Source organism: Oncorhynchus nerka, linkage group LG2 (genome assembly GCF_034236695.1).
Source record: "Oncorhynchus nerka isolate Pitt River linkage group LG2, Oner_Uvic_2.0, whole genome shotgun sequence".
NCBI classification, from domain to species: Eukaryota; Metazoa; Chordata; class Actinopteri; order Salmoniformes; family Salmonidae; genus Oncorhynchus; species Oncorhynchus nerka.
The window spans coordinates 94,618,140-94,637,129 of record NC_088397.1 but is presented as its reverse complement, the minus strand read 5'-3'; the positions used below and the strand labels follow the sequence as shown (position 1 = coordinate 94,637,129).

General features: G+C 43.0%; 1 protein-coding gene across 1 annotated transcript in view; it reads left to right on the top strand.

The window, feature by feature from the left end:
- Positions 1 to 486: 486 nt before the first annotated feature.
- The window catches only part of LOC135561925 (LIM and cysteine-rich domains protein 1-like), a 41,245-nt gene continuing 22,741 nt past the window's right edge, over positions 487 to 18,990 (top strand). Inside the window, exons 1-2 of the mRNA XM_065004365.1 lie at positions 487 to 922; positions 11,319 to 11,416. Coding sequence (XP_064860437.1) covers positions 896 to 922; positions 11,319 to 11,416 — 125 coding nt within the window. The 5' untranslated portion in view covers positions 487 to 895. The remainder of the gene's footprint in view (positions 923 to 11,318; positions 11,417 to 18,990) is intronic.

Genomic DNA, 18,990 nt, shown 5'->3' with positions numbered 1-18,990 from the left:
AATGACAACCTATTTACTATGTAGTGCCCTTCATTTGACCAGGGGACCCATAGGGCTCGGATGATAAACGGTGTACTAAAGGATAAAGGTGCCATTTCAGTGAATGTTCTCTGAAGTATGTGTGATTTCAGGATTGACTGTAAGATCTAGTAATTAAGAAGAAAAAAAAATATTGTTTTGTCTTATAACCCTAATTCTACTTTACATTGTGTCCTATTTCATACCAATGTTTATATTCTGTTGGGTGTATAAGCAACGTTGGCCCCGTCACACATCGGTTTTTAAAAGCACGGTGGAAATGATTCATTATTCTTACCACATTCCAGAGTAAGTATGGTTGACTGTGTCGTTCTCGTCCCCCGCATTCTAACTTCAGCGCGTGGGTTTGTCTACGTACGCCTGAATCACCCCACTCTTCCATTAAAAAAGGCCAAATAAAGCCGTTTAACAGTACAGGAAACGTCTCTCCAACTTTTTAACTAAGAGATCACCACGATGTCTACATTCCAAATGACGGCCTCTTCCTATGTAGGGAACAGGGCACTGTTTGGGACAGGTCCGATGTGAGCAGCACATTCCTCGGGGCCGATATCGCGTTCTCACTCTTCGGTGACGTCATGTCTCTCTGTTCCAGAGGATGGGTGTTCACAATTTGGGTGGAGGAGAAAAAGGAAAATACCACTTAAATTCTATTGGTTGTGGGATTTCTTTTTTTCTTTCTTTTTTATTTGCTGTGATTGGTTGGCATGAGTGTTCCAGGGAATCCCTCCAGCCAGTCATTTAAGCTGTCTGTTAGACTCATGTGGAGCAGAGAGTCCACAGTCCTCTGAAAAGGAGAGAGCTATCCAATACCTTTCACTTTGAAATTGTATCTCAGCCCTTCAACTTGAGCACTATGGATTTGACCTCAGGAATAGAGAAGGTGAGTGAAACACACTTGTGAATACGTTATTGTGTGTCTCAGATTTGGAGTTAATTTAACTTCTGTGTTTTTTTTTTCTTTACATTTTCAACCAATACAAGTAACAAAAATAGTAGCAAATCAGCAGAAAATGAATGAATGAATGAATACGCTTCTGTATTTCCTGTCACGTTTGCTACTGCTGTACTCTGTTACAGTGTAACATGTTAACATTCAGCTGTGTGTGTTTGCTACTGCTGTACTCTGTTACAGTGTAACAGGTTAACACTCTCAACTGTGTGTGTTTGGGGATGAAAGGTTTCTCATTAGAATGCATAGCACAGGCTAAAAATAATCGTAGAAGTAGAGCACATAGAACAGATCTACCTCTTCCTAGACTCGCTTTCACGGAGAATAACGGATCTATGACTCAAATTTCTATGTGAATTTATTCAAGGGGGTCGCCTACGAAGCTACATACTCTTACTGGAAGGAGGTGAAAGACATTTTAACGTATAGAAAATATTTCATGTTCGTTTGATATTGAAAATGGCCCTTCAACAATCACCTGTCCCATGGTGAGATTCTACAGAGATGGAGAACAGACCATGGAAATAAATACCAAAACTAAGCCACAACCTTTTTCTAAATCATCTCTGAAATAGTTTGACCGTCTCTTATGGTTTATCCTGAATATACCCGTTGTTGTGCTTTCCCTCCCTGTGTATTGTAGGCTACCTCCCTAATGACACCTCTAAACCCCGATGTAGTGCACTACTTTTAACCAGAGCCCTATGGCTTCTGGTCAAAAGTAGTGCACTATAAAGGGAATAGGGTGCCATAAGGGACTGATACTTAGTCTCTCTCTTTCTGTTTCTCTTTTTCTGTTTTTCTACAGGATATCATTTAAAGAAGTGTGATTTATAGAGCAACAATGACCCAGTCAATCAACTTGCTATTTGAGATATGCGATATGCTCGCTATTTAGCCGTAAATCGAGTTGCCATGGAAACAAAAAAAAACAACAAAAAAAGGTCTTTCATTGCAACCACATTAGGGTGTAGAGAAAAGACAAATAGTGTGCTGAGTGGGAAACTGAAGTGTGTGTGTGTGTGTGTGTGTGTGTCTAATACCATCTAAACTGAAGAGGGCCAGGTCAACGACCACTTCACTCTCTTCACGTTGACACATCCCACCGACTGACTATACAGAGGATTAATACAACAGCACACTTCTTTTGTAGTGACATAATCATTATAATAAGAGATCTGTGTGAACATCATGCTCGTTCAGATTCTTGTTGACTTTAGAGGTCCCATTAGTGCGTAACAGACGTCAGACAGTCTGCCAATCAGAAGTGGCTGCCTCACCCTGCCTGCGTTGCTAACACTCACTTGAAACATACTTCTACTTGCCCAGCGGTTATCAGACCTCTTCCATCACTGTTCAGACACTTACTGCAACTCAATCGGCATCCTATTCCCTTCGTCGTGAACTCCTTTTGACCAGGACCCACAGGGCTGTTCCCATAGGGCTGTTGCCACAGGGCTGTTCCCATAGGGCTGTTGCCACAGGGCTGTTCCCATAGGGCTGTTGCCACAGGGCTGTTCCCATAGGGCTGTTGCCACAGGGCTGTTCCCATAGGGCTGTTCCCACAGGGCTGTTGCCACAGGGCTGTTCCACAGGGCTGTTCCCACAGGGCTGTTCCCACAGGGCTGTTCCCACAGGGCTGTTCCCACAGGGCTGTTCCCACAGGGCTGTTCCCACAGGGCTGTTGCCACAGGGCTGTTGCCACAGGGCTGTTCCCACAGGGCTGTTCCCACAGGGCTGTTGCCACAGGGCTGTTCCATAGGGCTGTTCCCACAGGGCTGTTCCCACAGGGCTGTTCCCACAGGGTTGTTGCCACAGGGCTGTTCCCACAGGGCTGTTCCCACAGGGCTGTTCCCACAGGGCTGTTCCCACAGGGCTGTTCCCATAGGGCTGTTCCCATAGGGCTATTGCCATAGGGCTGTTCCCACAGGGCCGTTCCCACAGGGCCGTTCCCACAGGGCCGTTCCCACAGGGCCGTTGCCACAGGGCCGTTCCCACAGGGCCGTTCCCACAGGGCCGTTGCCACAGGGCTGTTCCCACAGGGCTGTTCCCACAGGGCTGTTCCCACAGGGCTGTTGCCACAGGGCTGTTGCCACAGGGCTGTTCCCACAGGGCTGTTGCCATAGTGCTGGTCCCATAGGGCTGGTCCCATAGGGCTGTTACCATAGGGCTGGTCCCATAGGGCTCTGGTAGTGCGCTATACAGTATAGGGAATAGGCTGCCATTTTGGGATGCGTCACTACAGCCTGGACTGGCCTGGACTAGCCTGAGAGGAATAGGGAGGCTGTTAGCTGTGGATTATAAAAGGGATTTGGTACCACGGTTGCCCTCTAGTTAGTGTAGGTTCTCTAATGTTTTTAATGCTGTGTGTCTAGCCTATTCAACAGGGTGTTTTCAACCCACACACCCTCCAGAACAGAAGTGCTGCTTATAGTGTTGCTCTTGTTTCAGTCCGCCGTCTCTCTATCTGAGTCCCAAACGGACCCTATTCCCTACGTAGAGCATATCCATTGTGCTACCAGGGCTGGTAAAACCCTGGATCATTGTTATTCTAACTTCCGCAACGCATATAAGGCCCTCCTTTTAGAAAAGCTGACCACGACTATAGGCAGGGAGCTGTTGCTCCCTGCCTATAGACAGAAACTAAAACAGGAAGCTCCCGCGCTCAGGTCTGTTCAACGCTGGTCCGACCAATCTGATTCCACGCTTCAAGACTGCTTCGATCACGATATGTTCCGCATTGCGTCAAACAACATTGACGAATACGCTGATTCGATGAGCGAGTATATTAGCAAGTGCATCGGCGATATCGTACCCACAGCAACTATTAAAACATTCCCAAACCAGAAACTGTGGATTGATGGCAGCATTCGCCTGAAACTGAAAGCACGAACCACTGCTTTTAATCAGGCCAAGGTGACCGGAAACATGACCGAATAGAAACAGTGTAGCTATTCCCTCCGCAAGGCAATCAAACAAGCTAAGCGTCAGTATAGAGACAAAGAATAGTCGCAATTCAACGGCTCAGACACGAGGTATGTGGCAGGGTCTACAGTCAATCACGGATTACAAAAAGAAAACCAGCCCCGTCACAGACCAGGATGTCTTGCTCCCAGACAGACTAAACAACTTCTTTGCTCGCTTTGAGGACAATACAGACTATATTGCCACTGACACGGTCCGCTACCAAAACCTGCGGGCTCTCCTTCACTGCAGCCAACGAGTAAAACATTTAAATGTGTTAACCCCCAAGGCTGCAGGCCCAGAGGCTGCAGGCCCAGATGGCATCCCCAGCCCCGTCCTCAGAGCATGCGCAGACCAGCTGGCTGGTGTGTTTACGGACATATTCAATCAATCCTTATCCCAGAAGGCCTACGGAGAGGAGGTGAGGGCCCTCGGAGTGTGGTGCCAGGAAAATAACCTCACACTCAATGTCAACAAAACAAAGGAGATGATTGTGGACTTCAGGAAACAGCAGAGGTAGCACCCCCCTATCCACATCGACAGGAGGGTAGTAAGTTTTAAGTTCCTCGGCGTACACATCACGGACAAACTGAATTGGTCCACCCACACAGACAGCGTGGTGAAGAAACTCAGGAGGCTGAAGAAATACGGCTTGTCACCAAAAGCACTCACAAACCTTTACAGATGCACAATCGAGAGCATCGGCAGCTGCTCCGCCCACAATCGTAAGGCTCTCCAGAGGGTAGTGAGGTCTGCACAACGCATCACCGGGGGCAAACTACCTGCCCTCCAGGACACCTACACCACCCGATGTCACAGGAAGGCCATAAAGATCATCAAGGACAACAACCACCCGAGCCACTGCCTGTTCACCCCGCTATCATCCAGAAGGCGAGGTCAGTACAGGTGCATCAAAGCTGGGACCGAGAGACTGAAAAACAGCTTCTATCTCAAGGCCATCAGACTGTTAAACAGCCACCACTAACATTGAGTGGCTGCTGCCAACACACTGACTCAACTCCAGCCACTTTAATGTTGGAAAAATTTATGTAAAAAATGTATCACTAGCCACTTTAAACTATGCCACTTAACATAATGTTTACATACCCTACATTACTCATCTCATATGTATACGTATATACTGTTCTCTATATCATCTACTGCATCTTAATGTAATACATGCATCACTAGCCACTTTAAACAATGCCACTTAACATAATGTTTACATACCCTACATTACTCATCTCATATGTATATTCTGTACTCGATACCATCTACTGCATCTTGCCTATGCCGCTCTGTACCATCACTCATTCATATATCTTTATGTACATATTCTTTATCCCTTTACACTGTGTATAAGACAGTAGTTGTGGAATTGTTAGTTAGATTACACGTTGGTTATTACTGCATTGTCGGAACTAGAAGCACAAGCATTTCGCTACACTCTCATTAACATCTGCTAACCATGTGTCTGTGACAAATACAATTTGTTTTGATGAGTTCTGGTCTAAAATAGTGCACCATATAGGGAATAGGATTCCATTTGGGTATCTGTATAAGCACTTTGTGGCAACTGGTGATGCCAAAGGGCTTTATAACATCAATTAAATAGGCTTTGTGGATACCGGCTTTGTGAATACAGACTGTGGATACCGGCTTTGTGGATACCGGCTTTGTGGATACCGGCTTTGTGTTGATACCGGCTTTGTGTTGATACCGGCTTTGTGTTGATACTGGCTTTGTGGATACTGGCTTTGTGAATACAGACTGTGGATATCAGCTTTGTGTTGATACCGGCTTTGTTGATACCGGCTTTGTGGATACCGGCTTTGTGGATACCGGCTTTGTGTTGATACTGGCTTTGTGTTGATAACGGCTTTGTGTTGATACCGGCTTTGTGTTGATACCGGCTTTGTGGATACCGGCTTTGTTGATACCGCTTTGTGGATACCGGCTTTGTGAATACCGGCTTTGTGTTGATACCGGCTTTGTGGATACTGGCTTTGTGGATACTGGCTTTGTGGATACTGGCTTTGTGGATACCGGCTTTGTGGATACTGGCTTTGTGGATACTGGCTTTGTGGATACCGGCTTTGTGGATACCTGGCTTTGTGTTGATACTGGCTTTGTGTTGATACCGGCTTTGTGTTGATACCGGCTTTGTGTTGATACCGGCTTTGTGTTGATACCGGCTTTGTGGATACTGGCTTTGTGTTGATACCGGCTTTGTGGATACTGGCTTTGTGTTGATACCGGCTTTGTGTTGATACCGGCTTTGTGTTGATACCGGCTTTGTGGATACCGGCTTTGTGAATACCGGCTTTGTGTTGATACCGGCTTTGTGTTGATACCGGCTTTGTGTTGATACCGGCTTTGTGTGGATACCGGCTTTGTGTTGATACCGGCTTTGTGTTGATAACGGCTTTGTGTTGATACCGGCTTTGTGGATACCGGCTTTGTGGATACCGGCTTTGTGAATACAGGCTTTGTGTGGATACCGGCTTTGTGTGGATACCGGCTTTGTGTTGATACCGGCTTTGTGTTGATACCGGCTTTGTGGATACCGGCTTTGTTGATACCGGCTTTGTGTTGATACCGGCTTTGTTGATACCGGCTTTGTGTTGATACCGGCTTTGTTGATACCGGCTTTGTGGATACCGGCTTTGTGAATACCGGCTTTGTGTTGATACCGGCTTTGTGTTGATACCGGCTTTGTGTTGATACCGGCTTTGTGTGGATACCGGCTTTGTGTTGATACCGGCTTTGTGTTGATACTGGCTTTTTGGATACTGGCTTTGTGTTGATACCGGCTTTGTGGATACCGGCTTTGTGGATACAGGCTTTGTGAATACAGGCTTTGTGAATACAGGCTTTGTGAATACAGGCCATTGTATTTTCTGTCAGACTAGGAACCCCCCCGCCCCTTCAGGCTTTCTCCAATATAGAGAGAGAGAACCTTGGCTCAGGTCTCAAGTTAAAATAAACATCTTTAAGACACCGATTTGTTACAGTGTGATCTTTCTGAGCCCTTCATTCATGAGGTTGTTATGACTCTTGGCTCAGACTCAGAGACCACACACACACACACACACACACACACACACACACACACACACACACACACACACACACACACACACACACACACACACACACACACACACACACACACACACACACACACAGAACACACGCTGCAGGAGGATAACACAGGACACTGAGTTTTTGACAGTTTTTCCTCTGTGGTTTCAAGTTACTGTTAGATTTAATCTGATAGATTTAATCTGATAGATGTAATCTGATAGATGTAATCTGATAGATGTAATCTGATAGATGTAATCTGTTAGATGTAATCTGTTAGATGTAATCTGATAGATGTAATCTGATAGATGTAATCTTTTACATTTTATTGTCTCAACAGTGAGTAGTCATGAATAGCTTCTTTTTTTTTTAGCAATGACATCATTCTTGTCGTGGGAAAGTACCATCGCAACGAATCTGTGATCTGTGATATAACTACACTGCTCGTCCTGCACACCTGTATTTGTGTGTCTGTGTCTCGAGGCAGGGTTTGTGTGTCACTGTCTTGAGGCAGGGTTTGTGTGTCACTGTCTGTGTCTCGAGGCAGGGTTTGTGTGTCACTGTCTGTGTCTCGAGGCAGGGTTTGTGTGTCACTGTCTGTGTCTTGAGGCAGGGTTTGTGTGTCAGTCTGTGTCTCGAGGCAGGGTTTGTCTAGCTTGTCTAGAAATGTTGTCTGTGTCACTGTCTGTGTCTCGAGGCAGGGTTTGTGTGTCACTGTCTGTGTCTCGAGGCAGTGTTTGTGTGTCACTGTCTGTGTCTCGAGGCAGGGTTTGTGTGTCACTGTCTGTGTCTCGAGGCAGGGTTTGTGTGTCACTGTCTGTGTCTCGAGGCAGGGTTTGTGTGTCAGTCTGTGTCTCGAGGCAGGGTTTGTGTGTCACTGTCTGTGTCTCGAGGCAGGGTTTGTGTGTCACTGTCTGTGTCTTGAGGCAGGGTTTGTCTAGTTTGTCTAGAAATGTTGTCTGTGTGTCCCTGTCTGTGTGTCCCTGTCTGTGTGTCCCTGTCTGTGTGTCCCTGTCTGTGTGTCCCTGTCTGTGTGTCATTGTTGTGGTAGCCAGTGCATCTATCTACAGATGTGGCATCTTAATGTGACCCCTTTGGTCACAGGAGAGAATCAGTCCTGCAGCATCACAGGATCTGAATGGGCCGTCACATTCCTTTTCCTGTTGAGGAGGAAAACATTCTCTGGCAAAAGAGGGATCAAATGAACACGGCAGATCAGGAAGAGCCTTGGTGTTATTCAGTGTAGAGCCTTGGTGTTATTCAGTGTAGAGCCTTGGTGTTATTCAGTGTAGAGCCTTGGTGTTATTCAGTGTAGAGCCTTGGTATTATTCAGTGTAGAGCCTTGGTGTTATTCAGTGTAGAGCCTTGGTATTATACAGTATAGAGCCTTGGTATTATAAAGTATAGAGCCTTGGTGTTATTCAGTGTAGAGCCTTGGTATTATACAGTATAGAGCCTTGGTGTTATTCAGTGTAGAGCCTTGGTATTATACAGTATAGAGCCTTGGTATTATACAGTATAGAGCCTTGGTGTTATTCAGTGTAGAGCCTTGGTATTATACAGTATAGAGCCTTGGTATTATACAGTTTATAGCCTTGGTATTATACAGTATAGAGCCTTGTTATTATACAGTTTATAACCTTGGTATTATACAGTATAGAGCCTTGGTATTATACAGTATAGAGCCTTGGTATTATAGAGTTTATAGCCTTGGTATTATACAGTATAGAGCCTTGGTATTATACAGTGTAGAGCCTTGGTATTATACCATGTAGAGCCTTGGTATTATACAGTATAGCGCCTTGGTATTATACAGTATAGAGTCTTGGTATTATACGGTATAGAGTCTTGGTATTATACAGTTTATAGCCTTGGTATTATACAGTATAGAGTCTTGGTATTATACAGTATAGAGTATTGGTATTATACAGTATAGAGCCTTGGTATTATACAGTGTATAGCCTTGGTATTATACAGTGTAGAGCCTTGGTATTATACAGTTTATAGCCTTGGTATTATACAGTTTATAGCCTTGGTATTATACAGTGTAGAGCCTTGGTATTATACAGTTTATAGCCTTGGTATTATACAGTTTATAGCCTTGGTATTATACAGTGTAGAGCCTTGGTATTATACAGTGTAGAGCCTTGGTATTATACAGTGTAGAGCCTTGGTATTATACAGTTTATAGCCTTGGTGTTATACAGTGTAGAGCCTTGGTATTATACAGTGTAGAGCCTTGGTATTATACAGTGTAGAGCCTTGGTATTATACAGTTTATAGCCTTGGTATTATACAGTGTAGAGCCTTGGTATTATACAGTTTATAGCCTTGGTATTATACAGTGTAGAGCCTTGGTATTATACAGTATAGAGCCTTGGTATTATACAGTGTAGAGCCTTGGTATTATACAGTATAGAGCCTTGGTATTATACAGTGTAGAGCCTTGGTATTATACAGTATACAGTCTTGGTATTATACAGTATAGAGTCTTGGTATTATACAGTATAGAGTCTTGGTATTATACAGTATAGAGTCTTGGTATTATACAGTATAGAGTCTTGGTATTATACAGTGTACAGCCTTGGTATTATACAGTTTATAGCCTTTGTATTATACAGTTTATAGCCTTGGTATTATACAGTGTATAGCCTTGGTATTATGCAGTTTATAGCCTTGGTGTTATACAGTGTAGAGCCTTGGTATTATACAGTGTATAGCCTTGGTATTATACAGTTTATAGCCTTGGTATTATACAGTTTATAGCCTTGGTATTATACAGTGTAGAGCCTTGGTATTATACAGTGTAGAGCCTTGGTATTATACAGTTTATAGCCTTGGTATTATATAGTGTAGAGCCTTGGTGTTATTCAGTGTAGAGCCTTGGTATTATACAGTGTAGAGCCTTGGTATTATACAGTGTAGAGCCTTGGTATTATACAGTTTATAGCCTTGGTATTATATAGTGTAGAGCCTTGGTGTTATTCAGTGTAGAGCCTTGGTATTATACAGTGTAGAGCCTTGGTATTATACAGTATAGAGCCTTGGTATTATACAGTGTAGAGCCTTGGTATTATACAGTATAGAGCCTTGGTATTATACAGTGTAGAGCCTTGGTATTATACAGTATAGAGTCTTGGTATTATACAGTATAGCGTCTTGGTATTATACAGTATAGCGTCTTGGTATTATACAGTATAGAGCCTTGGTGTTATTCAGTGTGTTTGGATTTGGGGGAAAAGAGCCAAAGGGCTCTGAGGCTGTTGAGTGTTTACCTCTCTGTGTTCCTTGTCTAATCATTGTCCCTTTCCTTCCTTCCTTCCTTCCTTCCCCCTTTCCTTTCCTTTCCTTCCATCCCTTTCCTCTTCCTTCCCCTTCCCCTCCCTTTCCTTTCCTTCCTTCCTTCCCCTTCCCCTCCCTTTCCTTTCCTTCCTTCCTTTCCTTTCCTTCCTTCCTTCCCCTTCCCCTCCCTTTCCTTTCCTTTCCTTTCCTTTCCTTCCTTCCCTCCCTATCCTTTTCTTTCCTTTCCTTCCATCCCCTTTCCTTTCCTTCCTTCCTTCCTTCCTTCCTTCCTTCCTTCCTTCCTTCCTTCCTTCCTTCCTTCCTTTTCCTTCCTTCCTTCCTTCCTTCCTTCCATCCTTCCTTCCTTTCCTTTCCCTTCCTTCCTTCCTTCCTTCCTTCCTTCCTTCCTTCCTTCCTTCCTTCCTTCCTTCCTTCCTTCCTTTCCTTCCCCTCCCTTTCCTTCCATCCCCTTTCCTTTCCTTCCTTCCTTCCTTCTTCCTTCCTTCCTTCCTTCCTTCCTTCCTTCCTTCCTTCCTTCCTTCCTTCCTTCCTTCCTTTCCCCTTTCCTTCCTTCCTTTCCTTCCATCCCTTCCTTCCTTCCTTTCCTTTCCTTCCTTCCTTCCTCCCTTCCTTCCTTCCTTCCTTCCTTCCTTCCTTCCTTCCTTCCTTCCTTCCTTCCTTCCTTCCTTCCTTCCTTCCTTCCTTTTCCTTCCTTTCCTTCCCTTCCTTTCCTTCCTTCCTTTCCTTCCTTCCTTCCTTCCTTTCCTTTTCCTTCCTTCCTTCCTTCCTTCCTTCCTTCCTTCCTTCCTTCCTTCCTTCCTTCCTTCCTTCCCCCTCCCTTTCCTTCCATCCCCTTTCCTTTCCTTTCCTTCCTTCCTTCCTTCCTTCCTTCCTTCCTTCCTTCCTTCCTTCCTTCCTTCCTTCCTTCCTTCCTTCCTTCCTTCCTTCCCCTCCCTTTCCTTTCCTTTCATTGCCCTTCTTGCCCCTCTATTTCCAGATGTGTGTGGGGCAGCAGCCAGTGTTTCCAGGGGTGAGGGGCGCGACGTGTCTGTCATGTAAAGGGATCTGCTCTGGATTCATCCCACATTCCTGGAGGTAATTTAACCCTGACGATATAAAAACACACACACACCACAGAATATTAAGGAAGGTTTTTTTAATGATGATAAACAGAATATACAGACAACATATAGATGTAGAATAACACAGAAATCAGGAAGGCATGCACCCAATGCTGCTGCAGTGTGGAGGAGCGTGGTTCTAGCTGTGACCTAGAGGGTGACCTTAACCTCACCTTACCACAACTTAACCTTATTTTACCACAACCTACCTTACCACAGCTTAACCTTATTTTACCACAACCTACCTTACCACAGCTTAACCTTATTTTACCACAACCTACCTTACCACAGCTTAACTTTACCACAGCTTAACCTTACCACAACTTAACCTTACCACAGCTTAACCTTACCACAGCTTAACCTCACCTTACCACAGCTTAACCTTATTTTACCACAGCTTAACCTTATTTTACCACAACCTACCTTACCACAGCTTAACTTTACCACAATTTAACCTTACCACAGCTTAACCTTACCACAGCTTTACCTTACCTTAATTTACCACAGCTTAACCTTACCACAGCTTAACCTTACCACAGCTTAACTTAACCTTACCACAGCTTAACCTTACCACAGCTTAACCTTACCACAGTTTAACTTTACCACAGCTAACCTTACCACAACTTAACCTTACCACAACTTAACCTTACCACAACTTAACCTTACCACAGCTTAACCTTACCTTACCACAGCTTAACCTTACCTTACCACAGCTTAACCTTACCACAGATTAACCTTACCTTACCCTAACTTACCACAACCTTACCACAGCTTAACCCTACCTTACCTTACCACAACTTAACCTTACCACAACTTAACCTTACCACAACTCAACCTTACCACAACTTAACCTTACCACAGCTTAACCTTACCTTACCACAGCTTAACCTTACCACAGATTAACCTTACCTTACCCTAATTTACCACAACCTTACCACAGCTTAACCCTACCTTACCTTACCACAACTTAACCTTACCACAACTTAACCTTACCACAACTCAACCTTACCACAACTTAACCTTACCACAACTTAACCTTACCACAACTCAACCTTACCACAACTTAACCTTACCACAGCTTAACCTTACCTTACCACAGCTTAACCTTACCACAGATTAACCTTACCACAACTTAACCTTACCACAATTTAACCTTACCACAGCTTAACCTTACCTTACCACAGCTTAACCTTACCTCAACTTAACCTTACCGCAACTTAACCTTACCACAGCTTAACCTTTCACAGCTTAACCTTACCTTACCACAGCTTTACCTTACCACAGCTTTACCTTACCACAACTTAACCTTACCACAGCTTTACCTTATTTTACCACAACCTACCTTACCACAGCTTAACCTTATTTTACCACAACCTACCTTACCACAGCTTAACCTTATTTTACCACAACCTACCTTACCACAGCTTAACTTTACCACAGCTTAACCTTACCACAACTTAACCTTACCACAGCTTAACCTTACCACAGCTTAACCTCACCTTACCACAGCTTAACCTTATTTTACCACAGCTTAACCTTATTTTACCACAACCTACCTTACCACAGCTTAACTTTACCACAGCTTAACCTTACCACAGCTTAACCTTACCACAGCTTAACCTTACCACAGTTTAACTTTACCACAGCTAACCTTACCACAACTTAACCTTACCACAACTTAACCTTACCACAACTTAACCTTACCACAGCTTAACCTTACCTTACCACAGCTTTACCTTACCTTACCTTAACTTACCACAACCTTACCACAGCTTAACCTTACCTTACCACAACTTAACCTTACCACAACTTAACCTTACCACAACTCAACCTTACCACAACTTAACCTTACCACAGCTTAACCTTACCTTACCACAGCTTAACCTTACCACAGATTAACCTTACCTTACCCTAACTTACCACAACCTTACCACAGCTTAACCCTACCTTACCTTACCACAACTTAACCTTACCACAACTTAACCTTACCACAACTCAACCTTACCACAACTTAACCTTACCACAGCTTAACCTTACCTTACCACAGCTTAACCTTACCACATATTAACCTTACCACAACTTAACCTTACCACAATTTAACCTTACCACAGCTTAATTTACCACAGCTTAACCTTACCACAGCTTAACCTTACCTCAACTTAACCTTACCGCAACTTAACCTTACCACAGCTTAACCTTACTTTACCACAGCTTAACCTTACCTTACCACAGCTTAACCTTACCTTACCTTACCACAACTTAACCTTACCACAGCTTAACCTTACCTTACCACAGCTTAACCTTACCACAGATTAACCTTACCTTACCCTAATTTACCACAACCTTACCACAGCTTAACCCTACCTTACCTTACCACAACTTAACCTTACCACAACTTAACCTTACCACAACTCAACCTTACCACAACTTAACCTTACCACAGCTTAACCTTACCTTACCACAGCTTAACCTTACCACAGATTAACCTTACCACAACTTAACCTTACCACAATTTAACCTTACCACAGCTTAACCTTACCTTACCACAGCTTAACCTTTCAACTTAACCACCGCAACTTAACCTTACCACAGCTTAACCTTACCTTACCACAGCTTAACCTTTACCTTTACCACAGCTTTACCTTACCACAGCTTTACCTTTACCACAACTTAACCTTACCACAGCTTTACCTTATTTTACCACAACCTACCTTACCACAGCTTAACCTTATTTTACCACAACCTACCTTACCACAGCTTAACCTTATTTTACCACAACCTACCTTACCACAGCTTAACTTTACCACAGCTTAACCTTACCACAACTTAACCTTACCACAGCTTAACCTTACCACAGCTTAACCTCACCTTACCACAGCTTAACCTTATTTTACCACAGCTTAACCTTATTTTACCACAACCTACCTTACCACAGTTTAACTTTACCACAGCTAACCTTACCACAACTTAACCTTACCACAGCTTAACCTTACCACAATTTAACCTTACCACAGCTTAACCTTACCTTACCACAGCTTTACCTTACCTTAACTTACCACAACCTTACCACAGCTTAACCTTACCTTACCACAACTTTACCACAACTTAACCTTACCACAACTCAACCTTACCACAACTTAACCTTACCACAGCTTAACCTTACCTTACCACAGCTTAACCTTACCACAGATTAACCTTACCTTACCCTAACTTACCACAACCTTACCACAGCTTAACCCTACCTTACCTTACCACAACTTAACCTTACCACAACTTAACCTTACCACAACTCAACCTTACCACAACTTAACCTTACCACAGCTTAACCATACCACAGATTAACCTTACCACAACTTAACCTTACCACAATTTAACCTTACCACAGCTTAACCTTACCTTACCACAGCTTAACCTTACCACAGCTTAACCTTACCTCAACTTAACCTTACCGCAACTTAACTCTTACACAGCTTAACCTTACTTTTACCACAGCTTTTACCACAGCTTAACCTTACCTTTACCTTACCACAACTTAACCTTACCACAGCTTAACCTTTACCAACTTAACCTTACCACAACTCAACCTACCACAACTTAACCTTACCACAGCTTAACCTTACCACAGCTTTACCTTACCTTACCTTACCACAGACTACCACAGATATACCTTATTTTACCACAACTTTACCTTACCTTACCACAACTTTACCTTACCACAGCTTAACCTTACCTTACCACAGCTTTACCTTGCCTTACCACACCTTATTTTACCACAGCTTTAACCTTACCACAGCTTTACCTTACCACAGCTTTACCTTACCACAGCTTAACCTTACCACAGCTTTACCTCACCACAACTTTACCTTATTTTACCACAACTTTACCTTACCACAGCTTTACCTTACCACAGCTTTTTACCACAACTTAACCTTACCACAGCTTAACCTTACCACAACTTAACCTTACCACAGCTTTACCTTACCACAGCTTTACCTTACCACAGCTTAACCTTACCACAGCTTTATTTTACCACAGCTTTACCTTACCACAGCTTTACCTTACCACAGCTTTACCTTACCACAACTTTACCTTTACCACAACTTAACCTTACCACAGCTTAACCTTACCACAACTTAACCTTACCACAGCTTTACCTTACCTACCTTACCACAGCTTTACCTTACCACAGCTTTAACCTTACCTTACCACAGCTTTACCTTACCTTACCACAGCTTTACCATACCCTACCTTACCACAACTTAACCTTACCACAGCTTAATTTTTACCTTACCACAGCTTTACCTTACCTTACCTTAACTTACCACAACCTTACCACAGCTTAACCTTATTTTACACAACTTAACCTTACCACAACTTAACCTTACCACAACTCAACCTTACCACAACTTAACCTTACCACAGCTTAACCACCTTACCACAGCTTAACCTTACCACAGATTAATTTACTAGATTACCCTAACTTACCACAACCTTACCACAGCTTAACCCTACCTTTTACACAACTTAACCTTACCACAACTTAACCTACCACAACTCAACCTTACCACAACTTAACCTTACCACAGCTTAACCTTACCTTACCACAGCTTAACCTTACCACATATTAACCTTACCACAACTTAACCTTACCACAATTTAACCTTACCACAGCTTAACTTACCTTACCACAGCTTAACCTTACCACAGCTTAACCTTACCTCAACTTAACCTTACGCAACTTAACCTTAACAGCTTAACCTTTACCACACTTAACCTCCACCTTTTACCACAGCTTAACCTTACCTTACCTTACCACAACTTAACCTTAACAGCTTAACTACCTTACCACAGCTTAACCTTACCACAGATTAACCTTACCTTACCCTAATTTACCACAACCTTACCACAGCTTAACCCTACCTTACCTTACCACAACTTAACCTTAACAGCTTAACCTTACCTTACCACAGCTTAACCTTTACCACATATTAACCTTACCACAACTTAAACACAATTTAACCTTACCACAGCTTAACCTTACCTTACCACACTTAACCTTACCACAGCTTAACCTTACCTCAACTTAAACCTTAACCTTACACAGCTTAACCTTACTTTACCACAGCTTAACCTTACCTTACCACAGCTTAACTTACCTTACCTTACCACAACTTAACCTTACCACAGCTTAACCTTACCTTACCACAGCTTAACCTTACCACAGATTAACCTTACCTTACCCTAATTTACCACAACCTTACCACAGCTTAACCCTACCTTACCTTACCACAACTTAACCTTACCACAACTTAACCTTACCACAACTCAACCTTACCACAACTTAACCTTACCACAGCTTAACCTTACCTTACCACAGCTTAACCTTACCACAGATTAACCTTACCACAACTTAACCTTAACTTAACCTTACCACAGCTTAACCTTACCTTACCACAGCTTAACCTTACCTCAACTTTAACCTTACCGAACTTAACCTTACCTTACCACAGCTTAACCTTACCTTACCACAGCTTTACCTTACCACAGCTTTACCTTACCACAACTTAACCTTACCACAGCTTTACCTTATTTTACCACAACCTACCTTACCACAGCTTAACCTTATTTTACCACAACCTACCTTACCACAGCTTAACCTTATTTTACCACAACCTACCTTACCACAGCTTAACTTTACCACAGCTTAACCTTACCACAACTTAACCTTACCACAGCTTAACCTTACCACAGCTTAACCTCACCTTACCACAGCTTAACCTTATTTTACCACAGCTTAACCTTATTTTACCACAACCTACCTTACCACAGTTTAACTTTACCACAGCTAACCTTACCACAACTTAACCTTACCACAGCTTAACCTTACCACAGCTTAACCTCACCTTACCACAGCTTAACCTTATTTTACCACAGCTTAACCTTATTTTACCACAACCTACCTTACCACAGTTTAACTTTACCACAGCTAACCTTACCACAACTTAACCTTACCACAGCTTAACCTTACCACAATTTAACCTTACCACAGCTTAAACCTTACCACAGCTTTACCTTACCTTACCTTAACTTTTACCACAGCTTAACCTTACCTTACCACAACTTAACCTTACCACAACTTAACCTTACCACAACTCAACCTTACCACAACTTAACCTTACCACAGCTTAACCTTACCTTACCACAGCTTAACCTTACCACAGATTAACCTTACCTTACCCTAACTTACCAAACCTTACCACAGCTTACCTTACCTTACCACAACTTAACCTTACCACAACTTAACCTTACCACAACTCAACTTACCACAACTTAACCTTACAGCTTAACCATACCACAGATTAACCTTACCACAACTTAACCTTACCACAATTTAACCTTACCACAGCTTAACCTTACCTTACTACAGCTTAACCTTACCACAGCTTAACCTTACCTCAACTTAAACAACTTAACCTTACCACACCTTTACCACAGCTTAACCTTATACCACAGCTTAACCTTACCTTACCTTTTAACCTTACCACAGCTTAACCTTACCACAACTTAACCTTACCACAACTTACCACAACTTAACCTTACCACAGCTTAACCTTACCACAGCTTTACCTTACCTTACCTTACCACAGCTTTACCTTACCTTACCACAGCTTTGCCTTACCTTACCACAGATATACCTTACCTTACCTTTACCACAACTTTACCTTACCTTACCACAACTTTACCTTACCACAGCTTACCACAACCTTATTTTACCACAGCTTTACCTTACCTTTACCACAACTTTACCTTACCTTACCACAGCTTTACCTACCTTACCACAGCTTTACCTTACCACAGCTTTACCTTACCACAGCTTAACCTTACCACAGCTTTACCTCACCACAACTTTACCTTACCTTACCACAACTTTACCTTACCACAGCTTTACCTTACCACAGCTTTACCTTACCACAACTTAACCTTACCACAGCTTAACCTTACCACAACTTAACCTTACCACAGCTTTACCTTACCACAGCTTTACCTTACCACAGCTTAACCTTACCACAGCTTTACCTTACCACAGCTTTACCTTACCACAGCTTTACCTTACCACAACTTTACCTTACCACAACTTAACCTTACCACAGCTTAACCTTACCACAACTTAACCTTACCACAGCTTTACCTTACCTACCTTACCACAGCTTTACCTTACCACAGCTTTCCCTTACCTTACCACAGCTTTACCTTACCTTACCACAGCTTTACCATACCCTACCTTACCACAACTTAACCTTACCACAGCTTAACCTTACCTTACCACAGCTTTACCTTACCTTACCTTAACTTACCACAACCTTACCACAGCTTAACCTTACCTTACCACAACTTAACCTTACCACAACTTAACCTTACCACAACTCAACCTTACCACAACTTAACCTTACCACAGCTTAACCTTACCACAGCTTAACCTTACCACAGCTTAACCTCACCTTACCACAGCTTAACCTTATTTTACCACAGCTTAACCTTATTTTACCA